The 21,875-nt window shown below is 37.6% G+C and overlaps 1 protein-coding gene across 3 annotated transcripts in view; it reads left to right on the top strand.

Annotated features, from left to right (window-relative positions):
* BANK1 (B cell scaffold protein with ankyrin repeats 1) overlaps positions 1 to 21,875 on the top strand; it is a 137,771-nt gene that overhangs the window by 40,632 nt on the left and 75,264 nt on the right. For 2 of the 3 annotated variants that reach the window (XM_032109898.1, XM_032109900.1), the window contains exons 6-8: positions 2,502 to 2,644; positions 9,504 to 9,627; positions 17,582 to 17,778. In XM_032109898.1, the coding sequence (XP_031965789.1) occupies positions 2,502 to 2,644; positions 9,504 to 9,627; positions 17,582 to 17,778 (464 nt within the window). The remainder of the gene's footprint in view (positions 1 to 2,501; positions 2,645 to 9,503; positions 9,628 to 17,581; positions 17,779 to 21,875) is intronic. The other variant, XM_032109899.1, reaches the window with a different exon arrangement.

The raw sequence follows: 21,875 nt of genomic DNA on the forward strand, positions 1-21,875 counted from the left end.
GTTTCAACTCCCTTCACTTTTTCTGACAAGTAGTTTCCCTTTCTGCTATTTTGTGGGTGTTTCCTGTACATGAGTTTTGCACACATAACTTTTAATGATGCCGAGAAGCAAGACCTTGTGATTTATGGGAACCTAGGCTCTATTAGATTGGTTTTGTGTGGTTAAATGGCAGGTGGCAGTCTTAAAATGCCATTGATTAGTTACAGATTAACATTCTTCAAAATTACATCCATAAAATGCAAACCTAATATTCTTTTCTTATTACTCCATTACTAAATGTTTCATTTTATATTTAATGCAGTAAATCTGGTGATATTCCTCTCCATAATTCTTACGGATGCAGGAAATAATTTCTTTTCTCTCTTCACATTCATGCCATTTCTCTGTATCACTGGTCTTTGCTAGTTCCCAATGATTTTTTCTGGTGCTCCATCCGTAACTAGTTGATAACAGTTTCAACTATTTAACAACAGTTTCTCTTAGAAGATTTGTGCAGATTTAAGGGCCACACCTATCCCCACTCTTGATGTGAGTTAAGAATTAAAACATTTCTCACTTGTGTATTCATAGTTTGCTATTGGGCTGCATGCTGTGAATTCCCAGAGGAGCTTACGTAATATTTTATTCCAAAATGATTGCAGTATAACCTTGGATAGGAGGAAATACATGCACATAGGCTACAATTTCCCACTGTGGCTTCTTGGAGCTATGTTTTGGTAATTCTGTGACCTGATGATTTCTGTGACTTGGCACTGGTGAGACTTGCACCAGTCAAGTGCTGTGTCCAGTTCTGGGCCCCATGCTTTAAGAAGGACACTGAGGTGCTGGATTGTGTCCAGAGAAGTGCAGTGGAGCTGGAGTTATTAGAGAATAACTCACATGAGGAGTGGCTGAGGGAGCTGACGTTGTTCAGCCTGGAGAAAAGGCTTGTCACTCTCTACAACCTACCTGAATGGAGGCTGTGCTAAGTGGGGTTTGGTCTCTTCTCCCAGGCAACCAGTGACAGGGCAAGAGGACCTGGCCTCAAGCTGTGCCAGGAGAGGTTCAGGTTGGACATCAGAAAGAATTTCTTCACAGAAGGGTTTGTTAAATATAGAAATGGGTTTCCCAGGGAGGTGGAGGAGTCACATCCTTGGAGGTGTTCAAGAAATGACTGCATGTGGCACATGTGCCATGATCTTGTTGACAGCTTGGTGGTTGGTCAGAAGTTGAACTCAATGATCTTGGAGGTCTTTTCCAGCCTAATTGATTCTGTAATTTTCATCCTGAACACTGTCCTGAGACGATGGCTATGTATGGCCTGAGTTCTTTATCAGATGGTGCAGAGAGTTTGTTTTTAGAAACCTGACTGGAAAGAACGTAATGAACAGGGAACTTCCATCTGTAACTGGATTTCAGAGAGCAAAAGCTGCACTCCTCATGCACAGATCTTAAAAGATTCTTCCAATTTTTTTTTTTTTTGTGAGAACACTGTTGATCACAAGAAGGTTTCTGTAGTGGGTGAAGAAATAAAATGTGAAAAGTAAATGAAATATGAAAAAATTGGCAGAGAGCTGTAGCCCAAGTTTAACTGTGTTTCTTATATAATTTGTGTTCAATGTTTCTTTCTGTTTCAAAACCTGGAAAAGTGGAAATTTGGAAGTATCCTTTGTCGGTCCACCTGATGTGATGTTATAGGAAAAATGTTGTATTTTGTTGTTTTTTTTTTTTTTTTTTTTTAAACCCACATTTGGGCAGTTTCCATTTAAGTGATTTAATGTGATGTACTATTAGTCTAGTTTCTCTGTCCCTATTACTCTTCTCCATTTTCAGAATTGCCCCTTTTTTGACCGTTTTGTGAGCAGGATTAGTATTTTAAGAACACTGTGCTAGTATGGTCCAGCAGAATGGCTGGCTCAACAAATACTAATGGATTGGGAAATGTGCTCATAAAGTAGGCTTGTGCTGCATGCACAGAGCGAGTCCTACTTAAGTAACAGACTACAAGTGCCTCTCTCCTTGGCTTTTACGAGGTAAACAACTGGAATGGATTAATTATACTGCAATTTCTGCAGCCTAGCTCAAATACGATTTTGAGAACCTTGACTGCAGTTAAGGAAAATGTTTCATAAGATGAATAGCAATTGCACTATTTGTGATAAATTAACTTTTCCTTAGCATGTAGGCATAAGGGAGCTGATTATAGGTCATCAGTCTATCAAAGGGCCGTTGGAAATTTTAAGCATTCTGTTTTCATCTCCTTTCTAATGTGAAGCAATAGAATAGCTTTTCTTTATACAGATTTAAAGATATGTATTTTCTTTTGTCAGCTTTGTGATGTTAGACTGAAAGACCTGAATAAATAAACTGACTACACTGAATCATCTGTGAAATGCAAATCCAGTCAGTTCATCAACTCTGTTTTTTCTGTGATACTCTCTGTTCTTTTACTCATTCCCCAAGATCTCTGGTCTGGGACTGTAAAATGTTTTCAGCTACTGTTCTGATTTGTGTTTTATAAGATTTTCCTGCTGGCCCTGTATATGTAAATGTCTACTGTGGGGGAGTCATTAAGACGACAGCACAGATTGAGTACTATACTGCACTAGAGGAAATTGAACCCATTTTAAAGAAAGTGGCTGACCCAATAGCTTTCACTTGTCAGGTAAGTTGACTTCTCAAATTTTAATTAAAGAAAAATAGAATGTAAGTGCCTGAATGAATTAAGAGATAGTATGCAGTCTTTTGATTGCACAGTAATTTCTAATGGCTCAGTAGTAGATTAAGGATTAAGAGGCCTGTTTCTTAGATGTCTAGTTGCAAGCAAGTCAGGCAAGAGAAAAAAAATTTTCCATTTTCTTGTTTTGTTAAGAGAGTGATGTAAACATCCTTTGTGCTGTATATGCCCATTGAGCAACATGCTGCATTCCAAAGGTTGAAAATGAGAACACATATTAGTAAAGTCCCTCTCCATTTAAAGTGTTATTTTTCTGTATGTTCTGAAACCAATAGAAACAAGTAATCTTAAACCACATTGCATTTGGAGGGTTATTATTCGCTCACCATCAAACCAAATTTTTCTGGCATAGCTTGTATGGGAGGCAGTAGGTTGCTCTTCATGTAGAGTCCATTTACAGCTGCTGAATTATCATTCATGTGATTTGCTGGTTGCCATGCAGATTCTTTGCATATATTTAGAAAAAATCAGGTTTTGAGCTGTGTTTCAGATCAGCACGGCAGACTGCAGTGCTCTGCAGCCTGTTCTTTGCCAGTGGCACATGAAAAATAACAGGAAAAGAAAGCATATATTAAGAAAGGATGGAATCTCGTTTGTTTGTATCACTGTATTATTTGCTGAATGGTCGGTAGCCCAAGCAGACCTTTCATGATCTCTATATTGTAATTGCAAAGCCAGAACAGAAATAATAGTCTGTGTTTCCAGTGCAGACAGTCTCATTTTCCTGTGACAAATATACCTTATCTGCCACCTAAGGCATTACACTCATAACAAAAGCATTAATAAAATATGATATATTACATTATTAGTGTTCTATTAAGGATGAGGCTAGATTCCTTCCGAGTATGAGTTACTTCTGTTCTAGGAAAACAGGCCATTGCACAAGGAAAACAGTGCAACTCAAAGAACAAATGTATTCTTAAATTCTTTATGGTATCCATCATTTTTTAGCCTGTGTTTTGAAGTATATCAAAGTAAGCTTCTAACAGGTCTCATTTAAACTTGTATGCATAAGAAATGTGCCATAATGATTTAAAAAATTTTCACTAACATGGTAACCTAGATACCTACAACACACAAGGTATTTCCACTGGAGAGTTATTTGTGTTATTCAAGAGTTTGGCCCTTCATTTAACCAGCATGACTTATATATAGTAAAGCACATGCAATTCAAATCACATTCAAATGCAAAAATAATTCTGTGCAGAGCAGTAGTGCACACCAGGAAATGCAGCTGTAATGTTATGACCCCGAAGTATGTTTAACAATTCCTCACCTTTACTCATCTGAATAATAAGCAAGGGTTTAAATGTGGTGACACTGCTATATGCTGTTATTTTTATGGTTTTGGTAACTGAAAAACGAACGTTGAGAAAATGTTTTCAACTGGGTAAGCTTTACGGTCCACACAGTGTCACAGCTACTCTGTGGCAAAGTATACGGATGGTAATTCTTTTTTAAGTGTACTATATGTTGGAAGATTTGTCTCATTTAATGGTACCTGCTGGGCCACAGGGGGAGGTACACTAACTAGCTAGGTAGCTAAAATTTTTCTGCAAACTTTTAAAATGGGCTCCTGATTTAATGTCAACAAGCTACATCATAAAGATGCGATTTACAGAACATAATTTAATTTAATCTTTAAAATATGTTCACAAAAGGAAAAACAAAACAGGCTTGATACTAATTAGAATTCCCATCAAGTAGCAAGAGTAGTAGTAACTTCTCTTTAACCAGGATAATTAAAACCTTTGAGACTATCAACTTATTTGCAGAAGTATCCTGGGGCAACAGTCGTTTATCTATGCAAAGTAACAATCAAACACAATGGAAAACAAAACTGATATAAAACAGAAAAGCTTACAGCAATTATTGATCAAAGCAGTATCACTCTGTGGTTCGAAGGAAAGTTCAAGATTTTCACAAGTACTTGCAATCTGAGAAGTATCTCCTTATTAAAATTCTGTGATGAAAGCAAATGGCTGCATTAGTTCATACCAAAGACACAGTGCTTTGGTAAAATGCTTACACTGTATTCCGTATTGTCTTGCCAACCTTTCCAGCTCCTTTGAGATGCTCCACTTTGTCCCCCAGTAGAGCCAAAGAGATAGACAAAACCCAGCAAATAGGATTACAGAGATCCATTTTTTTTAGTGATGGTCAGGTGAATTCATGTATCTTAGTGGGAGACTATCAAAATATGGTACCACGGCATTTATGAATCTGTTTGTAGAGAGCAATTAAAGACTGACATTAGCTAAGGTTTTGATTAATCATAATCTAAGATTTTACAAATCATGGTCTTGGATAAAATTCTTCACTCTATCTGATGGATTGCAATTTTCTGTTCCAAATCTTTCTGAATTTAAAAAGCATTTACCAACATCAGCAAGATATTTTAAACAATCAAATAAATATTTCAAGTGTAATTGAAGAAATAAATAAAATTAAATAAGTTTCTTTGCATGAGTTTTGAAAGAAAAAAATTGAAATGTTAAAGTAGGAAGACTTGGGATCATAATAACTGAATCATAATGCTGAATGGATTTGCTATGAGAATAAGAGTTGGCTAAAGGTCATGATTCTTGGTTCTCTCACATAATTCTGCATTCAAGAAACTCTCTTAGGGAGTTTATGTTGTTACAGTAGCCTAATGTACTGACTGATTTTAAGGTTTTTATAATTCATAATTAAACTTTTTCATATTTCATGTTTTACTTTACATCAACTAATCTTTTCAGCATTCTGCTTGATTTATATGCTGTATTGATTTTTCTCTCAGAGTTCCTACCAAATGGAATTATTGATTCAAACATTTAGTGTTGGGGTTTCCTGGCACAGATTTATTAGGTTTAAAAAAAAAAAAAAAATTGAGACTAAGGTCATATCCTTATTACTGAAGTTGCTGAGTCCATGTTAGTTTGAGTGACTTAGAATATCTAGAAAGATTGAAGAAGTCTTCATGACAAACTTTGGTTGAATAATACTCCTATGATTCTGAGATGCTTGGTATATTAAAAGGATGTTTTTATCATGGCCATTAAACAGGATTCCAGTTACAGTGGATATTGGAAAAAAAGAATGAAAATAAACTGCAGCCTTCTCTCTGAAAACATGTAAAATAGCTGTATGACTTATGTGGTGGTATGCATCTCTACCTGATTCCCAGAGATACTTCCTTTGAAACTGTATTTAATATTTCCATCTTCTCAGCCACATCAACAGCTGTTATTTTAAAATGTTTCTTTCTTTTCCTCTAGGTATGAAAGCTGTCCATATTCTATCACTGGCTAAAATTGTCAGAAATGCTTGAGTGATTTTTAAACTTAGCCCATTCTTTTTGGCAGAAGCAATCGAGATGTGGAAGTGCATATAAAGTAGTGTCTAATATGTAAGAACTACTGAAGAAGTTCATCTTTATGTAAATGTAGCCTTGTTAGTGCTGCCAAAGCCTGTGTAGAATATTAATTTACTGGCTGTGGATGCTGTGTTTCAGTGGCACACTTTTTCAGGGCTTGGTTAGCAGTTTTTAAAGAATTTAAGTAATCTTGTTCACAAAAGTAGCAAAATATGTACTTGGTGGTCTCCTCTTTCAAGGATGTTTTTGGAAGCCCAGGTGTGATGGTCAGCACTTGGGGCTTTTCTGTTCACAGCTGTGTCCCGTTGCTCTGAGAAGCGTTGAGGGAATAGAGATAGTGCCTGTGGCTGGGAAGATGGGATTGGGACAAGCAGTAGTGCTTGCTGAAGGACTTGGAGTACTGGAGCAGAGAACAGTTGGCTGTGCTTCAGAGAGTATGGGAAGAATTGCCTACAAACGCACTAGCTTAATTCTGAGGGGCTGCAAGGACGTAGGGGGAAACTAGCACTGTTGCCTATTTTCTCCAGTGTTGTAAATCTTTATTTGGATAAAATGTGGGCTTTCTCAAACTCCTGAGTGGCTCAGAGTTGTCTGCAGGCTGCTTAATGTTAAGTACAACTTTAAATACAGTTCTGCTTCTGTTGGCTTTGGTGAAGCTTCAGCATGAACTTCAGGTTTGTAATGTTGGTGAGATTTCTTGGGAAGATTTCATGGGCCTATAGAGATCTGTATAGGGTGCATTAAAATACGTAAACACAGCATACTTTGAGTCTGCGCATGCTGTGGGGCAGGAATGGGCAGTAAAGTAAAGGTCTCTCAACAGAATTGTTTCTTGGGGAGGTGACATTTATGATATGGAGCTGGGTAATGCAGAGCAGCCCTATTCCTAGTTCTGTTTTGCTGTTGTTTTAGCTGTTATCTTCGCATAAATGCTGGAACAGGCCCTCCTGTATGTGAGATAAAAGACATAGCTGCCTTTTTTTTTTTCCTCTTGATTAACTAATCCTTTTATTTCCTTTTGTATCTTTGTTGAAGAGCAGCAAAACAAAGCTCCTCGTTCCAGTTTAGTTAACAACATAGCTGGTTAAATCATTGCTTAAGCCTTCAGATTTTACGTCCCAGGAGTAAGATGAAAACCAGAAATTGAGGTGGAAAACTTGAAGCAAATTGCACTGATAACTTTATATAAGAAGTGTATTGTTCTTGACTTGTAAATCATAGAAATGGATAAGCTGGTCATTGGAGTGTGAGAAATTTTGCTGCGAGTTCTCTGTTCAAGAACTTGTTCCATCTCAGGTTGTGAAACATTGTTTTATTCCATGTAAATTTGGTTGTCTCAGAGTGAAGTAAGAGCTATGCATTCATAAGGTATTCCTTCCATAGATTTCTGACTGACTAAAATGGATAAGGAAGGGTTTTGGTCTCAGCTCATATTAAAAAGTAGAGGAGATTTGTAGGCAAGATTTCCCGGAATGATTGCTGAAAAGAGACTATGGAGTGCTTATTTATCTTGGATATACAATACAGTCTGAAATGGATTCTGTCTGAAATTGCTCCTCTGGAATTTCAAGACAGAAAATAAGAGGCAGGTGTTGTCAGGGTGGATTTTGTTTGTTTGTTCATTTTCTTTTGAACAGAGAGGGTTAGATAGGTAGCACAGCGTGTAAGGGGTATCCCTCCTATTTTAAATGGAGATAAAAAAATATTACTTCAAGTTTAGTTTGTCTAGAAGCCCACTTAAATTCTTATTCTCTGCACAATGTGATATCTACTATACAGTTGCTTCAGTGAGTACCAGTGGTTTTGAGCCTCTTTTTTCAAGACACAGGATCTGCCACATACACTCATCTGAGCTAGTTCCTGTGTTGTTACTTGGTTTTGTCCTACTCTAGATCGAACTCTATTAAGGTAGTGTAATGATAACATATCTAAGAAGACCTACTTGGAATAAGACAGAATAGTATGGTTTCCTAACTGAATTTTGATTTTAGTCCTCTTAATAACTTGTAAACATAGTGTTGTTGTTCACGTTAATAGTTTGGAGGTTTTATAGATACTTGGGAGGTTTTGCATGTGCTTTCTGAATTCATACTAAATTTTGTACTTTGGTTAGATCCTTATTCTAGAACAAGCCTCAAAGATCTTTTTTTCCTAGGTGGAGTCTTTTTTTAATGCTTATTACTTTGCTTATTGAAGATTAATGTATGTATTCATAATTATTGAATAAAAGTACAGAGAATATAATGTGGTAGCACAGAAAGGGAGTGAATTATGAAAAGAAATGCAACGGTTTTTATCTGTCTTAATATTGGAAGGGCCAGGGTTAATTATGGGAAAAATAAACAATCATATTGTTAGCTTCCTACCTGCATAAACTTATCTTCTAATTCTTGGTAGGAGTTGGATGAAATTATATCCTGCCTCTGCATTCAACATTTTCTGATCATGTCATACTTACTTTTCTTACTCCCTTTTAACAGTCTTGGGAATTAAACTTCAGGTTTCATAAGTAGACCCCTCTGTCCTTTTCTCCTCAGCATTTCACTCATAGACATGTTTTTTTTTTTCCAAGTTCATATGCTAAGCATGTCTGCAGATATTCCCTTTTAGTGATCCCAGAATTGTCTTGGCCAGCAACAATCCAGCTTTCGGAAGGCAAACTCAGGGCTGCTGGCCCTGAGCAGAGTAAAGCAACTCCCCCTGAGCTCTTCTCTGCTGTGGCTGAGCTCCTTTTGGTGCCCGGTGCAGCAGACTGGACTAGAGCTGTAGTACTTGGTGTAAAATATTCTTACTCTTCAAATCTCCGTAGTCAGGCTGCTCTTGTCAGGCCAGGCAAATAAATGTTTAGTTATGGCTACCTTGAAAGTTGTTAGGCATAGATCTTGACCTTCTGTCCAGAAAGAGGCACTCAAAAATCTCCTGGCAATCAGTGAGAATTTCCCTTGTCTAAAGACTACCTGTTTAGTAGGAAGCCGATCTATCTGGTTGATATCAGTTTCTTGTTCTGTCAACAAAGTTATGTGTTGGCTGATGAAACTGAAACTGTTTCCTACCTAAGCAAGTCCACAATCTTAATGTACAAGTTTTGGGTAACAGAGTGCTACTATAATCTTTAAACTCACCCTGAATTACTGCTGTAGTAAAACAAAAATCTTCCTGTCCTTACACTTCATCCAGAAGTTTTTAAGTCATGGCTGGACTTCATACGTTATAATATGTGTTTATGTGCAGTTGGGTCATATTGACATGATTCTTTTGTATTAAAATTTCTCTTCTATAGTTCTCAAAAATTGAGTTGCTCTTACTAAGAGAGAGTTTGCCATAATACTGTTTTGAGTAATTTGATTCACCAGCACTCTGAGTATAAAGTTAAAAATACATATGCAACAAATGCCCTAACATTTTTTTCTGGTTTTTCTTTCTTTTAAGCAGGCATTGAAATTTTCTTCTGTAGAGAAGGTGGACAATGTTCTGACTTCATTATTGAAAAGCAAGATATCTAGTTATGAATTCAGCCCGTTCCAAAGTGAAGAAGAGCACCATCAACAAGCTAGTGAGTCACTTGTTCTATGTATTGATTTTTATTACTGATGCTATGGTTATTACTTATAAATGTTAATAAGACAATCTTTAAGTATTGAAAGCTTCTCATGAAATGGAAGAATGCACAATAAAGACGACATAAGAAGGAAAAATGGGAGAAAGAATTCTGTAAATCATTACTTCGTGACTCAGTACTTTGTATTTTTACAGTACTTTTTATTCTCTGGATTTTTGATCAGCTGCAAATTGACAGCTTTACAGCTGAGCAAAATTTTACTTACAGAGAAAATGGGTAATAAGAGTCATGTGGAGATGCCTGTACATGATATGTTTTTTAATAATTGTTCTTCTGCAATGCAGGTTAGACTTCACTTTTTCCAAGTCTGGAGAAAATCGGGGAGATTTCTCTATCTGAAGAGCATGGATGGCTTTTGATCTTAGAACAGTACTAAACTTCTACAGTCACTTTTAGTACCTATGCACTTAATAGTTTTCATTAATTCTGGCAAAAGGATAATTTTATTATTTTTAATTTTTAAAAGAAGGCATCCCAGTGAGTTAGAATTGGATTTCTCTATAAAGTGGACACATTATATGCACAATTCAGTCATGCATCAACAGAAGCTACTGTTAATACCGAATGGAGGGCCCTGGTTAGGAATTAACTTACTAGGGATTCAGATTGGTTTGCAATATACCAAGAGTGCAGTTATTTAGCTTGTGTTTTGAAAGCATTATTATGATGTTATTTCAAATATGTATTAAACCTCAGCTTTCCTAAGAAACTTTTGGGGAAAAACAATACTCAAGAAAATGTGTTTCCCTTCTAAAATACTTGAGGAAGATATGTTCAGGATCCTGCTTGACCTCTGCTTTGTGCAGCTGGACTGTGGTTTTGAAAGAAAAATAAGCTCTCTACAATCCGTACAACATACCACTTCTCATAACTAAATACAAACAAGTTTTGAAGGTAGCTCTGCTGGGATTACCATCATCTTTCCTTTCCTTTTTTTGTTGATGCAGTTCACTCCTCTGTATTAGATAAACATGATTCAACTTGTAGTGTAAAAATGAGCTTAAATGTCAAAGTTAGTGGAAGCAAATAAATGAGGCACCTGTCCTTGGCATTTTCCTGTGCAAGACTGCAGGATGGGGGTGGATAAGACACATTCAAGAGTCTTTCCCAATGTGAAATGTTAATTGATGAGCAAAAGATTTTTCACTTCTCTAGTAACTGTTAGATCTGCTGATGTTTTTTGCATATTGAGAATAATGCTAACCAACCTGCTATGGCCCCAAAAAAGGCCTGTGTGGTTGAAGAGCAAGTTGACTGCTTGAGCCAAGTAGTGACCTTAAAATGAACTGGTTTGATGTATGGCCTGAAAAGTAGGTGCAAAGTTAGATGCCCAGATTCTTCATGAAAGAAAGATGCGTTTGCAGAGCTGGAAGCACTCAGAATGTGGGAGACTTAGACTCTGATCCCTCTTCTGCCTGAAAGTTATATAAACCTGTGTCTTTGCCTCCCATGAAAGCCTCCCAAACAGGCACTAGAGATGTCCAGTAGCAAATGAGAGGAGGTCAAGCTTTCAGCATGAGGCATAGATAAGAGAAACCTTCCTCTGTATTGTTCTACATGGATGTTTTATTTGAACGTTCTCGCTGGCACATCAGGGTACAGCTGATAAATTGCTGCACTTGAAAGATCTCAATATGACCTCAAAACAAACCAAGAATGAAGACCTTATGATTAATTTATTGGATAACTAATGAATTGCATGGTTTGACTTCTCACAAAGTGTTCATCTGTGTGATTAAAAACTTGGGAGTGTAAAAGTAAATATAAAAGGCATGTGATGTAATTAAATTAAAATGCAGTGTGATGCTTTCCCATACAGACAGTGGTTTGGGTCAAAACATCATGAGATGCATGTTTGCTTATGTAATTTTTTAGGAGCCATTCCCATCCCCAAAATGACTGTTCAGTATTTTTTTAGCATGATAATGCAGTACTTGTGAGCAGTCAGCGTGTAGGTTGGTAAAGTCAAGATGGGTGGCAAAGGTGCAAAAGGTTAACTGTGATACAGATGAGAAAGCTGAATGCAGACTGAATAGAAATCACTTGAAAATATTGTGTTTAACAAACAGAATTAACTGAGAGACAGAGCCAAGGCTTGTCTGGGAGTTTTAGTGGTGGTGTCATCCCTTGTGGAAGGATGTAACTAAAGGTGGAAGTACTGTGTAAAATATTGTACATTCTGTACTGAATTGATTTCAGAGTATATTGTATGTAAATTATTCCTTTATATTCTGGTAATAGAATCCAGTCAAAGCATACTAACAAATCCAAACTCATATTTCAAAAAACTTCTTGAGAAATATTTTTCTTCTAGGAAAGCCCTGATTCTGCTCATGAATCCTCAGATTTGGGAATTCTTGTTGCATTGATTCCTGTCCAAGAAATAACAATTTACTTGAGGAAAACCTGTTTCATTTTCCACTATTAATTAATTTTCATTTTTTACAAGTTAGCTGTTACTATTTCTCTGATTAAACTCAACTATTGATGCTTATGGAAAGTCCTGAACCTGCTTTGTAGAAAACAGTGCTTTTTGTCACCTAAAACCGGTAGCAACATAGCAAATCCTATTCTGATTTCTGTAATTTTTTTTTCAAGTTGAAACATCTCTCCTAAAAAAAGAAATTGAGTCTGGGTTTTCCGCTGCTAGCAAAATAATGGGGGGGGGAGGGGAAGGTAGTGGTATTAGTGCTGTAGAAGTCATCTTAGGTGGCTATTTAAATTGCTCAAAAAACAGAACGTGTCCTGTTTCAATAATTTGGGAAATAAAAGAAGTATGTCTTACAAGATGTGCAGAAATATCACTGTAGGTTGCTCTGTTTCCTTACTGCAGTTTTATGAAAATTCCCGCAGGTTAAGACAATGCTACAATACAGTAATATTAGATTTTATGCTGTTTTATAGCTGAGATTTTCCAGAGTTCTCTGCAGAGAAGAGACAGGATTATGACAGGACAAAACATACAAAAAAACCCCAGCAACTCCCTCTACAGCCTGTGTATGTCAACTAGAACTTTAATTAAAAGCAAGCACTGGCCTCCATGTTAGTTGAAAGTTGAAGGAGCCACCTTAAAGCACTTAATGTGCCACTTGAGTACTTTGTCTTTAACCTTTCCTTCCAGCTTGTGATCATCAGCTAGCTAGTTCTCACTGTCGGTGCCAAACAGCCACAACTTTTCTCTGTTAACATTCTCCATTAAAGGACTGATACTGAGTACAAGCTGTTCACTTCCAGTTACCCTAATAACTATTACTTTTGTTCAGTTCTGTATAGTTAGCTGAAGTGTACCAGTTGTTCCAGTTTCACAGCTGACGGAATTTCCAGCAATTTTCACCAATTCAGTGTGACAAACTTGCAAGTTCAAGAATGGTATTTTCTGCCTGAAGCACGTGGGCTTTCAAATAATTACAGCCTCTTCCTAATGTGTATAGTACAAGACTTCATTTAAAGCAGTTAAACATGGTATTGGATGGAATTTTCTTTACAGCAGAACATCTGTCTTAAGAGTTCACTCAATTTTGAGAATTGGCAATTAAGGAACAGTTACAATTTAAAAAACAAAAAAGCCACAAATAGATCTTGCAGTGGGCTTTTCTTATTTTGACAGTGGTACCCATAGTCATCATTGATTTCTGCTATAGAACCTGGTGGAAAGAGAGAAGTTCTTCACCTTTTCTTAGTGACTTGGGAGGGGTTCATACAGCTAGTGGTGTCTCTTTTCAGAATGAGGGTAAAAAACAAAGACCAGGAGGCTTCAATCATCTCTTTTGAGGTCGTTAACCTTACCATATTTCTTAATTAAGTATGTATTTGGGGGAGAAATTTCTGTGAGGCCAAGTCCAAGGAGACTTCCCCTCACTTCATGAGAGGCAAAGCTATTAGCTTATATTATTAGCTAATTATTGTTAGCTATTATGAGCAGAGAGTGACTGCTGGTACCGCAGCTGCGTACAGAAATGGTCATTGAAATGTTGCTGAGGTTGCTGAAACAACAGCAGCCATCTCCACTGTCTGTATAGCATTTACCAAGACAGCAGTCGTGCCAAGGTGGCCTCAAGAAGTTCAATGCTTTGGGGGGTTTTGTCAGCAATACTGGGAAAGCTTGGCTGTTGAAGATTGCATCCTACTTTGTGTGAGTGCAGGGTGCTGCCAGTTGAGTGCCTGAAAATCAGGGTATTGAAAGCTGTCTTAAGTTAGTGGAGCTAACTTAAGAGGGTCCTCACAATGATTTTTTGCCTTTTGTCACAACTTCATGCCACCAGGCTTCAGGTTCATGAGTGGAAGAGACTAAAACTGTCCATTTCAACCACTTATTTCCTTTTTTAGTATTATGTAAAATATCTCTCTACACCACCAGTATCGCTTTTAAAGTTCTCATGTGTGACAACAACCTCTTTTTTTCTGCTTACTACAAGGAGCGATATAAAAAAGGTTTGTTCTAGGAAATTGATTTATTAATTTAATTTTTTTTTTTTTACCATCCTTCATGGCTGGCTGAGGTATTTAATTTGTTAATGATGTAGTTTCCTAGTGTTCAAAGTATATAAGTGTAGGAGTCCTGCCTGAATGTCAAACTCAGCTAGGGAGGAGTTGAGTGGTGACCAGAAAAAACAGCTCAAGTGCAAGGAGCTGAAGGGGTTTTGGAATACCTGTTTTGTGTTACTTTAAGAATGCAGGTATGTATTCTAGGCAGGTATATGCCTGCCTAGAGCAGGCTTATGAGTATCATCTACTCCTCTTTCTATTGGTGAAGAAATCGTAGCATCCAGTCCCTTGGTAATATGGACTTGATTGCCCTTTCAGATTTGTGACCAGTTGTTTTGGGTTTCATTAGTATGAGTGGAAATTCACTTGGAGCATGTTATTAGTACTGTGTTAAGGCTCTTCTTACTAACTATATTTGACCTTCCAGTGTCTCCTAACAGGGTGCAAACTATTGAGTAAAGTTCATAAAATTTACTCTTCTTTAAAATCACTGCTCAATGCCTATTGCATTGGTGGACATCTAAAAAAATAAATAGCAAGTACTAAGAAAAGCAGTTTGATGATTTGTGGAAGTTTTTCTAAATATTAGCTCAGGTTTGAACACTTTTTTAAAGAGAATCCTTTTTTCTCCTACATTTAGAAAAGTCTAGACAGAAATAAGAAGTCAAATGCATATACTCTGCACTAAAATTGATAGTTCTTCAAATGACAGAATCAAACCCAGTTTGTGAGACTTTAAAATATTGAGCAATATTGAGTAGAGAAGTTGTGTAGCATCTACTTGTCTAAAAAACCTTAGCTGCTATGCAGTTTTAAGATTGCCTGTTGTAGCCCAAAGGATTTTAAAGCACACTGCAAATACAGGGGAATATAAGCTATAACACATACCCTTGTTGATGGAAGCTCAACCTGCCAAGGCTTCTAAAACAAGTGACTTGATTTACACAGGTGGTGTGTATTTACATTTTCTTGATTAGATTTTTCTTTGCCTGATGGAAATAAAAGTCAGGCAACACTCAATTTGTTTAAAAATCAGTTTTAGGGTTGTTAATGGGACTTTTGACTAAAATGTAGCCCACTCAAATACCTTGTGTCAAACTAATATTGGACGGGATAGTGGTGGAATATTCTTTGTCCAAAATGCAGTCAAGAATTGTCCTAACGTTGTTTTTCTCAGTTAGTACTTAGCTATGCCTATTCCAAGAACCGCTCTTGTCCCTTATATTTAATGATGGGGTGCGATTTTACTCCCTCACATATTATATTCTGCAGGAGCAAAAAGGGTGGACAGGAGGGTACACAAATTTGTCACTGCTGAGCCAAATTTCACTTTGTAGAGGAATGTAAAAATTAGGAACTTTGTTAAAGACCAGCAGCTAAGAGATTTTCCAAAGGACTCATAACTTTTTCCAGCACGCTATGGGCTGAAAATGTGCTGGCTAACCTGTAGGACAGCTGATGACAGGGATATAAAATGAAACTCAAGAAGGCTAGAAGAAACTGTGTAAATTCCCAAGCTGTAGTCCCGGATGGGCGACACATTAAGAAACATTGAGACTGTCTGGAGTTGAAGGAATCAGGAAGCTATTGCAAAAAAGGGCAGGTTGAACACAAATTACCAGGACTATCTGGCATTCATTAAGAGCTCTGAGGAAATTTTAAAGTGGAATAGCTAGGTTTCTAACAATGCAGTTTTTCAGTTTTGTAGTACCAGGAGGTGTGACTCTGATGCCAAAATCCAGTTTCTCGGGTGACATTGTGACCTAGAAGCAGGTTAATGTGTTATCTCTACTGGACAAACTAATAGAGATGTTAATAAGATAAGTTTTCTGTAATGTGAAGTCTGGCTTTATGATTTTCTTGTAGTTTTTTGTAAGAGTCAGCAAACCTGGTTAAGTCAGTAACTGATTAGGTATGGATGAATAACTGATCAAAACGAGGAGGCAGGCAATTAGGAAAAATCTTTCTTTGCTAGTGATACAAAGTATTCAGGATAGTATGGAAAAGGGCTAATGGGGGGCGGGGAACGAGAGATTTAATAATTATGCAGTAAAATGTCAGATGATATTCAGTAGAGGTAAAACCAAAGTGATGCAAGTGGAAAAAAGCAGTCCTATGTTATCATCCAAAATGAGAGGATTTGAGCAGGCTGTTAGTGCTAAGGAGTAAGACTGCACAGTTCCATGATAACATCAACTTGTTGCTAGGCAGCAGATCAAAAAGCTAAGGAAATACTAGGAATTGTTAGAAAAGGAATAGAGAACAAAACAGGACATAATTATGGCAATGCATAAATTACATGGCTCATCCAAAAGTTGAGTATCATGTGCAGCTCTTCTCGTGTCATCTCAAAATAGTTACATTAGAGCTGGAAAAGGTTGAGGAGAGAGCAGTGTGTGTGGCAGAGCTGGTTCTCTATGGGGCCCAATTAACTAGACTGGAGCTCTTCAAGAAAGAAATTCTGGGAATGAGTAAATCACTCGAAGTGCATAGAGGGCAGACAGGGATGGAGAATAAGATGAATTAGGGACTGTCAGTTGAACCTAGCAGGAGCCAGGCTCAAAGCAACCTAGGGGAAGCATTCCTTCATGCACTGGGTTGGAAAGACCCTCAGAGTGCAAAAGGTTGATGGTGCCTGGGGCAGGCTGGATGCATGCTTGGAGAAGAGATACACTACATGCTGATTTATAGACGAATTGGTAGACAGCAAACTATAAGTGATCAGAAAGTAGAGTATGAATGCAGAGAGAAGTATTGTTTGTGCTTGAAGTCTTTTTCTTTGTTGTTGTTGTATGTAACTTGTGGTCACTCGTAGAGTTAAAATACAGGAAGATGCTGAAATGATAAACTGAATGTCCCAGTTCTCCAACATAAAAATAGTTTGTGATAGAAATTAATATCATATTATTTCAGATACATCCTAAAAGCTGTTACCTAATACACTCGTCTTTAAATTCTCTGATTTTCATTACAGGGATAAGCAAATTTTTGCAAGTCTCTGGTAGTCATGTGAATTTTCAGAAATGATTTTTAATATCAAAACATAGCATCATAACCCTATAAAAATGTCCCACTCAAAAATATTCAACCTAAGCAAAAGCATGTCTTGGCTGTAGAATTTTTGCACTTTTTAAGAAAGCTTACTTCTCAATAGAACTAAAGTGCTTTGGAATCTGTCAGGATAAAAATGAGATTTTTCAGTTACACCAAAAGCTCCTTCATTGATATATGTATAGGAACTGTAAAACAGTTAATTGGAGAAATAATTCTTTGGGTGTTAGTTCAATATTGGCAGCTTGATGACTGTGATTCCATAGGACTAATATTCAGAAGACTTTTATAGAAGAAGGTGTTCTAGAAAAGCAAAACTTTTGTTTATTAAGACTTTGTTTCCATTATACAGATAGCCATTTGGAAGAATTTCCTACCCTACTTCACTGTGCAGCCAGATTTGGCTTGAAGAACCTTGCAACATTTCTACTCAGTTGTCCGGAGGCCACACAGGCTTGCAAAATAACCAATAAATATGGAGATGATCCAGAAAGTATCGCGAAGAAGCACGGGCACAAGGAGCTAAGAAAATTAATCAAAGAATTGTCAGTAAGTCCCTATGCTTTCCATATGTCATCTTCAGCTGGGGGGCTATGATAATGTACTACTGAGATTCCACAGTATCACTTCTTGTAAAGACTAATATGCTGTAGTCCTTCTGTCTGAAAATATTGTTGTACCCCAGTCTCAGAAGGAGGGGTCAAAATGGGGTACAGCCACTTTCTTTGTGCACTGTCATAGTGAAGATCAGAGGCTTTGCACTGCTTGAATTTTAGGCATGTAAGGGAAGGAACAGTGAGCCAGAAGTACCTTATGTGGCATGGTTAGATTGGTGCTTTCAGCACCCTAACAATGGTTATATTGTAAGTAGTCTAGACCAGCTGTCTAGAGTAGCAGATAAAGACTTCTTTAAAGGTCACTTTAAAAGGGACTATGAACTCTCTTAGCATTGCCATTTTTCACCATTCAGAAAAGAGTTGTTTCCCTGCCTTGGGAAAACTGTTCATGCCACTGTGAAGGAAGGGTAAGTTTTATCACCCTTAGATGGAGTAAATCTTTCTTCAGCTGGGTATGCAGGAGGGGTTTGGGGCAATAGTTGCCTTTTCACATGAAAGGTAGTAGTAAAATAAGGGTCTTTGCATAGTTCTACCATGCAAATTATTGCAAATAAAACCTAACAAAATTGCAGTAAAAAAGCTATGTAGTATAGTGACATTTGAGAGCTTTGACCTACTTTAACTCTTTTTGTGCTGTTATATGTGCAGATATGATAATTCTACAGTTTTCTATACTGCAGTTGAGATCAAATTTAACTGAAGAAAATACCATCCAGCATAAAGCTGTCCACAAAACTGTGCTGTCTTCCTGGATCACCATGTTAGTAATTTCACATTTAACAATTTCTAACTGCTGTAATTGTCTCACAGTCATCCTTACACTGGTCAGAAATCTCCTGCCAGTAGCAGTCTGATGTGTAAGGTCAGGCTTTTCAGTTCTTGGAGTTTACCAGTTTGGCTTGAAGAGACTAGGACTGTATTCCCTAACCTCCCCTGCCTGTGTATCTGGCTAGGTTCTGTCTTTGCATGGTCAGAAACTCCCAGTAAAGCTGTAGGCAGAATATAAATAAGGTGATATCTAAGTCTTGGTGACATACCTTGATTTCTTTTCTAAGACAGTCATAGGAGTTGAAGGGTTGAAACATGGATGAAAAACCATTTTGGGAACATGGTTTCTGTTGATAATTTTTCATGTTTAATGATAATGATTAGTTCCATAGGACATTTATTTTTTACACTAGTGTTGTAGAAACTCAGCTTCTGATGTGTCTTTGTTGTGCATTCCACATGGAACTGGAAGCTTTGGAAAATGGGTCATTTTGTTTTTATCCTAATGCACTCATGTGGTTTGGGGCTTCTGCAAGGAGAGACAAGTAAGCATGGTACAGACTCAGCTGATACACGGAGAGTTGTATTGCATTTCTACAGTCTTTTCACATTTTAATAAACTTCATCAGTGATGGAAGGCAGTGCTTGTGAGGGTGATCTATTTCACTCTAAAAAGCGTGTAAAATGTGTGCATACCTTTGGTTAGCTTTTCTGTATTAGTAAGATTATTAATTGTCCTAATGAAGTCTAAGTATAAATTTGTCAGTCTAAAACATGTATTTAAAATGGCAACTGAGCTCTACTGTGTAATTTTTCATTAAAACACTTCTCTCACGGCACATACCTGCTACTGTTTGCACATAAACAGTTAACAATAATTGTTCTGTGCTTTCCCAAGTCTAAATACTTAATACCAGCACTGAAGTAAAAACTAATCTATGGACACTGTAAATGTGTGTAGTGTGGATAGGACGTGCAGTTGTACTACCTGTTTTCAGTTGATTCAAATGGTGTGGCTTAGTAATGCAACACAAGTAAAAATCTGAGCATGCTTCAAATCTGCCAAATGTGTAATATGATATTTTAGAAATGGTACCTCCAGCCACTGGAAGAAAAATGGCTTATTTGTGTCCCCTGTAATAGTGCACTTAGGCACAAAAACACTTACTGTACCTCTGTAATTGATGGGAATGTGGAAAAGAAATATTTGCATGGCTCTGAGCCAAGAAGAATTTAACCATGTTCCTGTAACTTCCCGTTACAGCTATAGTATTGAAATTGCTTATTTGTTACAATAGAAGTACTTTTTCGTTTGGCATACCTCTTACTGTTTTAAAAGCGTTACTTGTGTTTGGCTGTTCCTTTAAGGAGTAGCCCCAAAAGGCACACAGTAATTCATTGCCTCTATCCTAAAGAGCAAAAGGGTTCCAAAAAAATGAATGCATTAAAACATACATTCAGTTGGTCGGAAATCCTGCAAAATGTCTTTCATTTGCTGGAAAAAGACCAAAAAAACCCAAAAGTGTCAATTTGGGCTGGAGAATTCTTGGGGAGTAAGAATTCCCTGAGATGATTAGAGAGAGAGCATCAAAAGATGAAGCGGTAACAACTCAGCTACTATTTCTGCCTTCAAGCCCCAGGGGGCTGTGCAGGCCTTTGTGGTGTCTGCTGGGCAGATCAGCGCTCGGGTTTCTTCGTTGCTGCTGCTTTGCTGGTGAGGCCCTCCAGCTTCCCTGTCCAGCAGGCTTAGTGGAAAGGTGCTCAGGGCTCTGTTGGCAAAGGTGAGCCATACGAGCTGGCTGGCTTGGACACTTGGTCATCTGAATGACACAAGTTCCTTATCCTTGTTTAAAGGGAAAACCTCTTTCCTGGAGCCGGACGCTGACAGTGTCGGTGTGTGGAGTGTTACAGCCACAGAAGACAGATCTGGAGTGCCTGGTGGGAATGCTGGGAGCTGATGTGTGAAAGCAAAGCATAGGGGAAGGATCCCACATCATGAGACATGCTCCTCAGCTACGTGAATGAGGAGGGAAGAGATTTTTATGCTTTTAGTACCAGAGTTAAGTGCAGGGTTGTTAAATGCTAAAACCTCCCACCCATTAGGATCCTCTATATATCTGTGCTTCCACCATGGTAGGATCTGCTTTCTCTGTCAGAGATCCTGCATTTCAAACGCTCCTTGAAAATGTCTTCTCTGGTGAGGGAACACTACAATACTTGCATGACTTGCATTAAAGGTACTAAATTGGTGAAACTGAGTCTAAAAGAGTCTTTAGTGAGGATTTTTAGTGAAACTCAGTTTCAAATATGCCAGCAGTTTATTAAGCAAATAGATTTTTTTTGCATTTTAGCACAAAGTCACCTCAATGGGCATTCCTTTCTAATTTCTGCATGTTTCATTATAGTTTAGATGAAGTAATTCCCTCTTCTGTAGCATAAAAGAGGGACATCACTTAACATTCTGTGATAACACCCTGAATTTAGTCTTTTGATTTTTATTGCTCTATACCTTCAAATATTTGAATGTTTTCCACAATTGCTTTCAGGCTGAATTGCTTGAATCAAGTGTGTCAATTTAAAACTAATAAGAGACATTTGGTAGGAATACTGTCAGGAATCCTTGTCTCAGTGTATCTGAGCCTTTTGAGGCTCAGTTGATCCAGCTGAGGCTCAAATGCCAGTAAGAAATGCTTTCCATTAGCCTCAGGCCAAAACATATCTGCAGTCAGCTGTTATGGTACCTGTGACAGGTAGTACCTTGTTAAGTGACAGTAGTTTTCTGGGATATCAGGAGTCTATTTCAGATGTTTGCCTTCCGCATATGCTCTGTCTCTGAAAGCTGCTATGACGTGAGCTTGTTCTTCTGGCCACCAGCTGTGGCTTTGTAAGTCTATGTAAAAATTCTACCTCCGGGTTATAAAGAAATCATTTAAATTATGTTCTTATCCAGCGCACAAAGGAAGAACTTAAAAAATAATGCTTAGAAATGTTCTCTCATCTAGGTGAGTAATGAGGGGAGTCTGTTCAATTTGTGACCTGATTATTTAAAATTGGAGGTCACACTGGTAGCCAGTTTAGGCATTTGTGCTTTGGCATGGGCGTAATTCTTTGTTCCAGTGCTTTGGGTTTCTAGTTTCTCCCTTCTTTTAATAAGAGCTGTGTAGCTGCATGTGTCATAGTCAGGAAGATTACTGTGTACCACTGTAGTATACATCACAGGTTCTAAAAAAAACACAATTCAGAAAGTGTTTTATTGGTTGG

The sequence above is a fragment of the Corvus moneduloides genome, chromosome 5 (genome assembly GCF_009650955.1).
Source record: "Corvus moneduloides isolate bCorMon1 chromosome 5, bCorMon1.pri, whole genome shotgun sequence".
Lineage (NCBI taxonomy): Eukaryota > Metazoa > Chordata > Aves > Passeriformes > Corvidae > Corvus > Corvus moneduloides.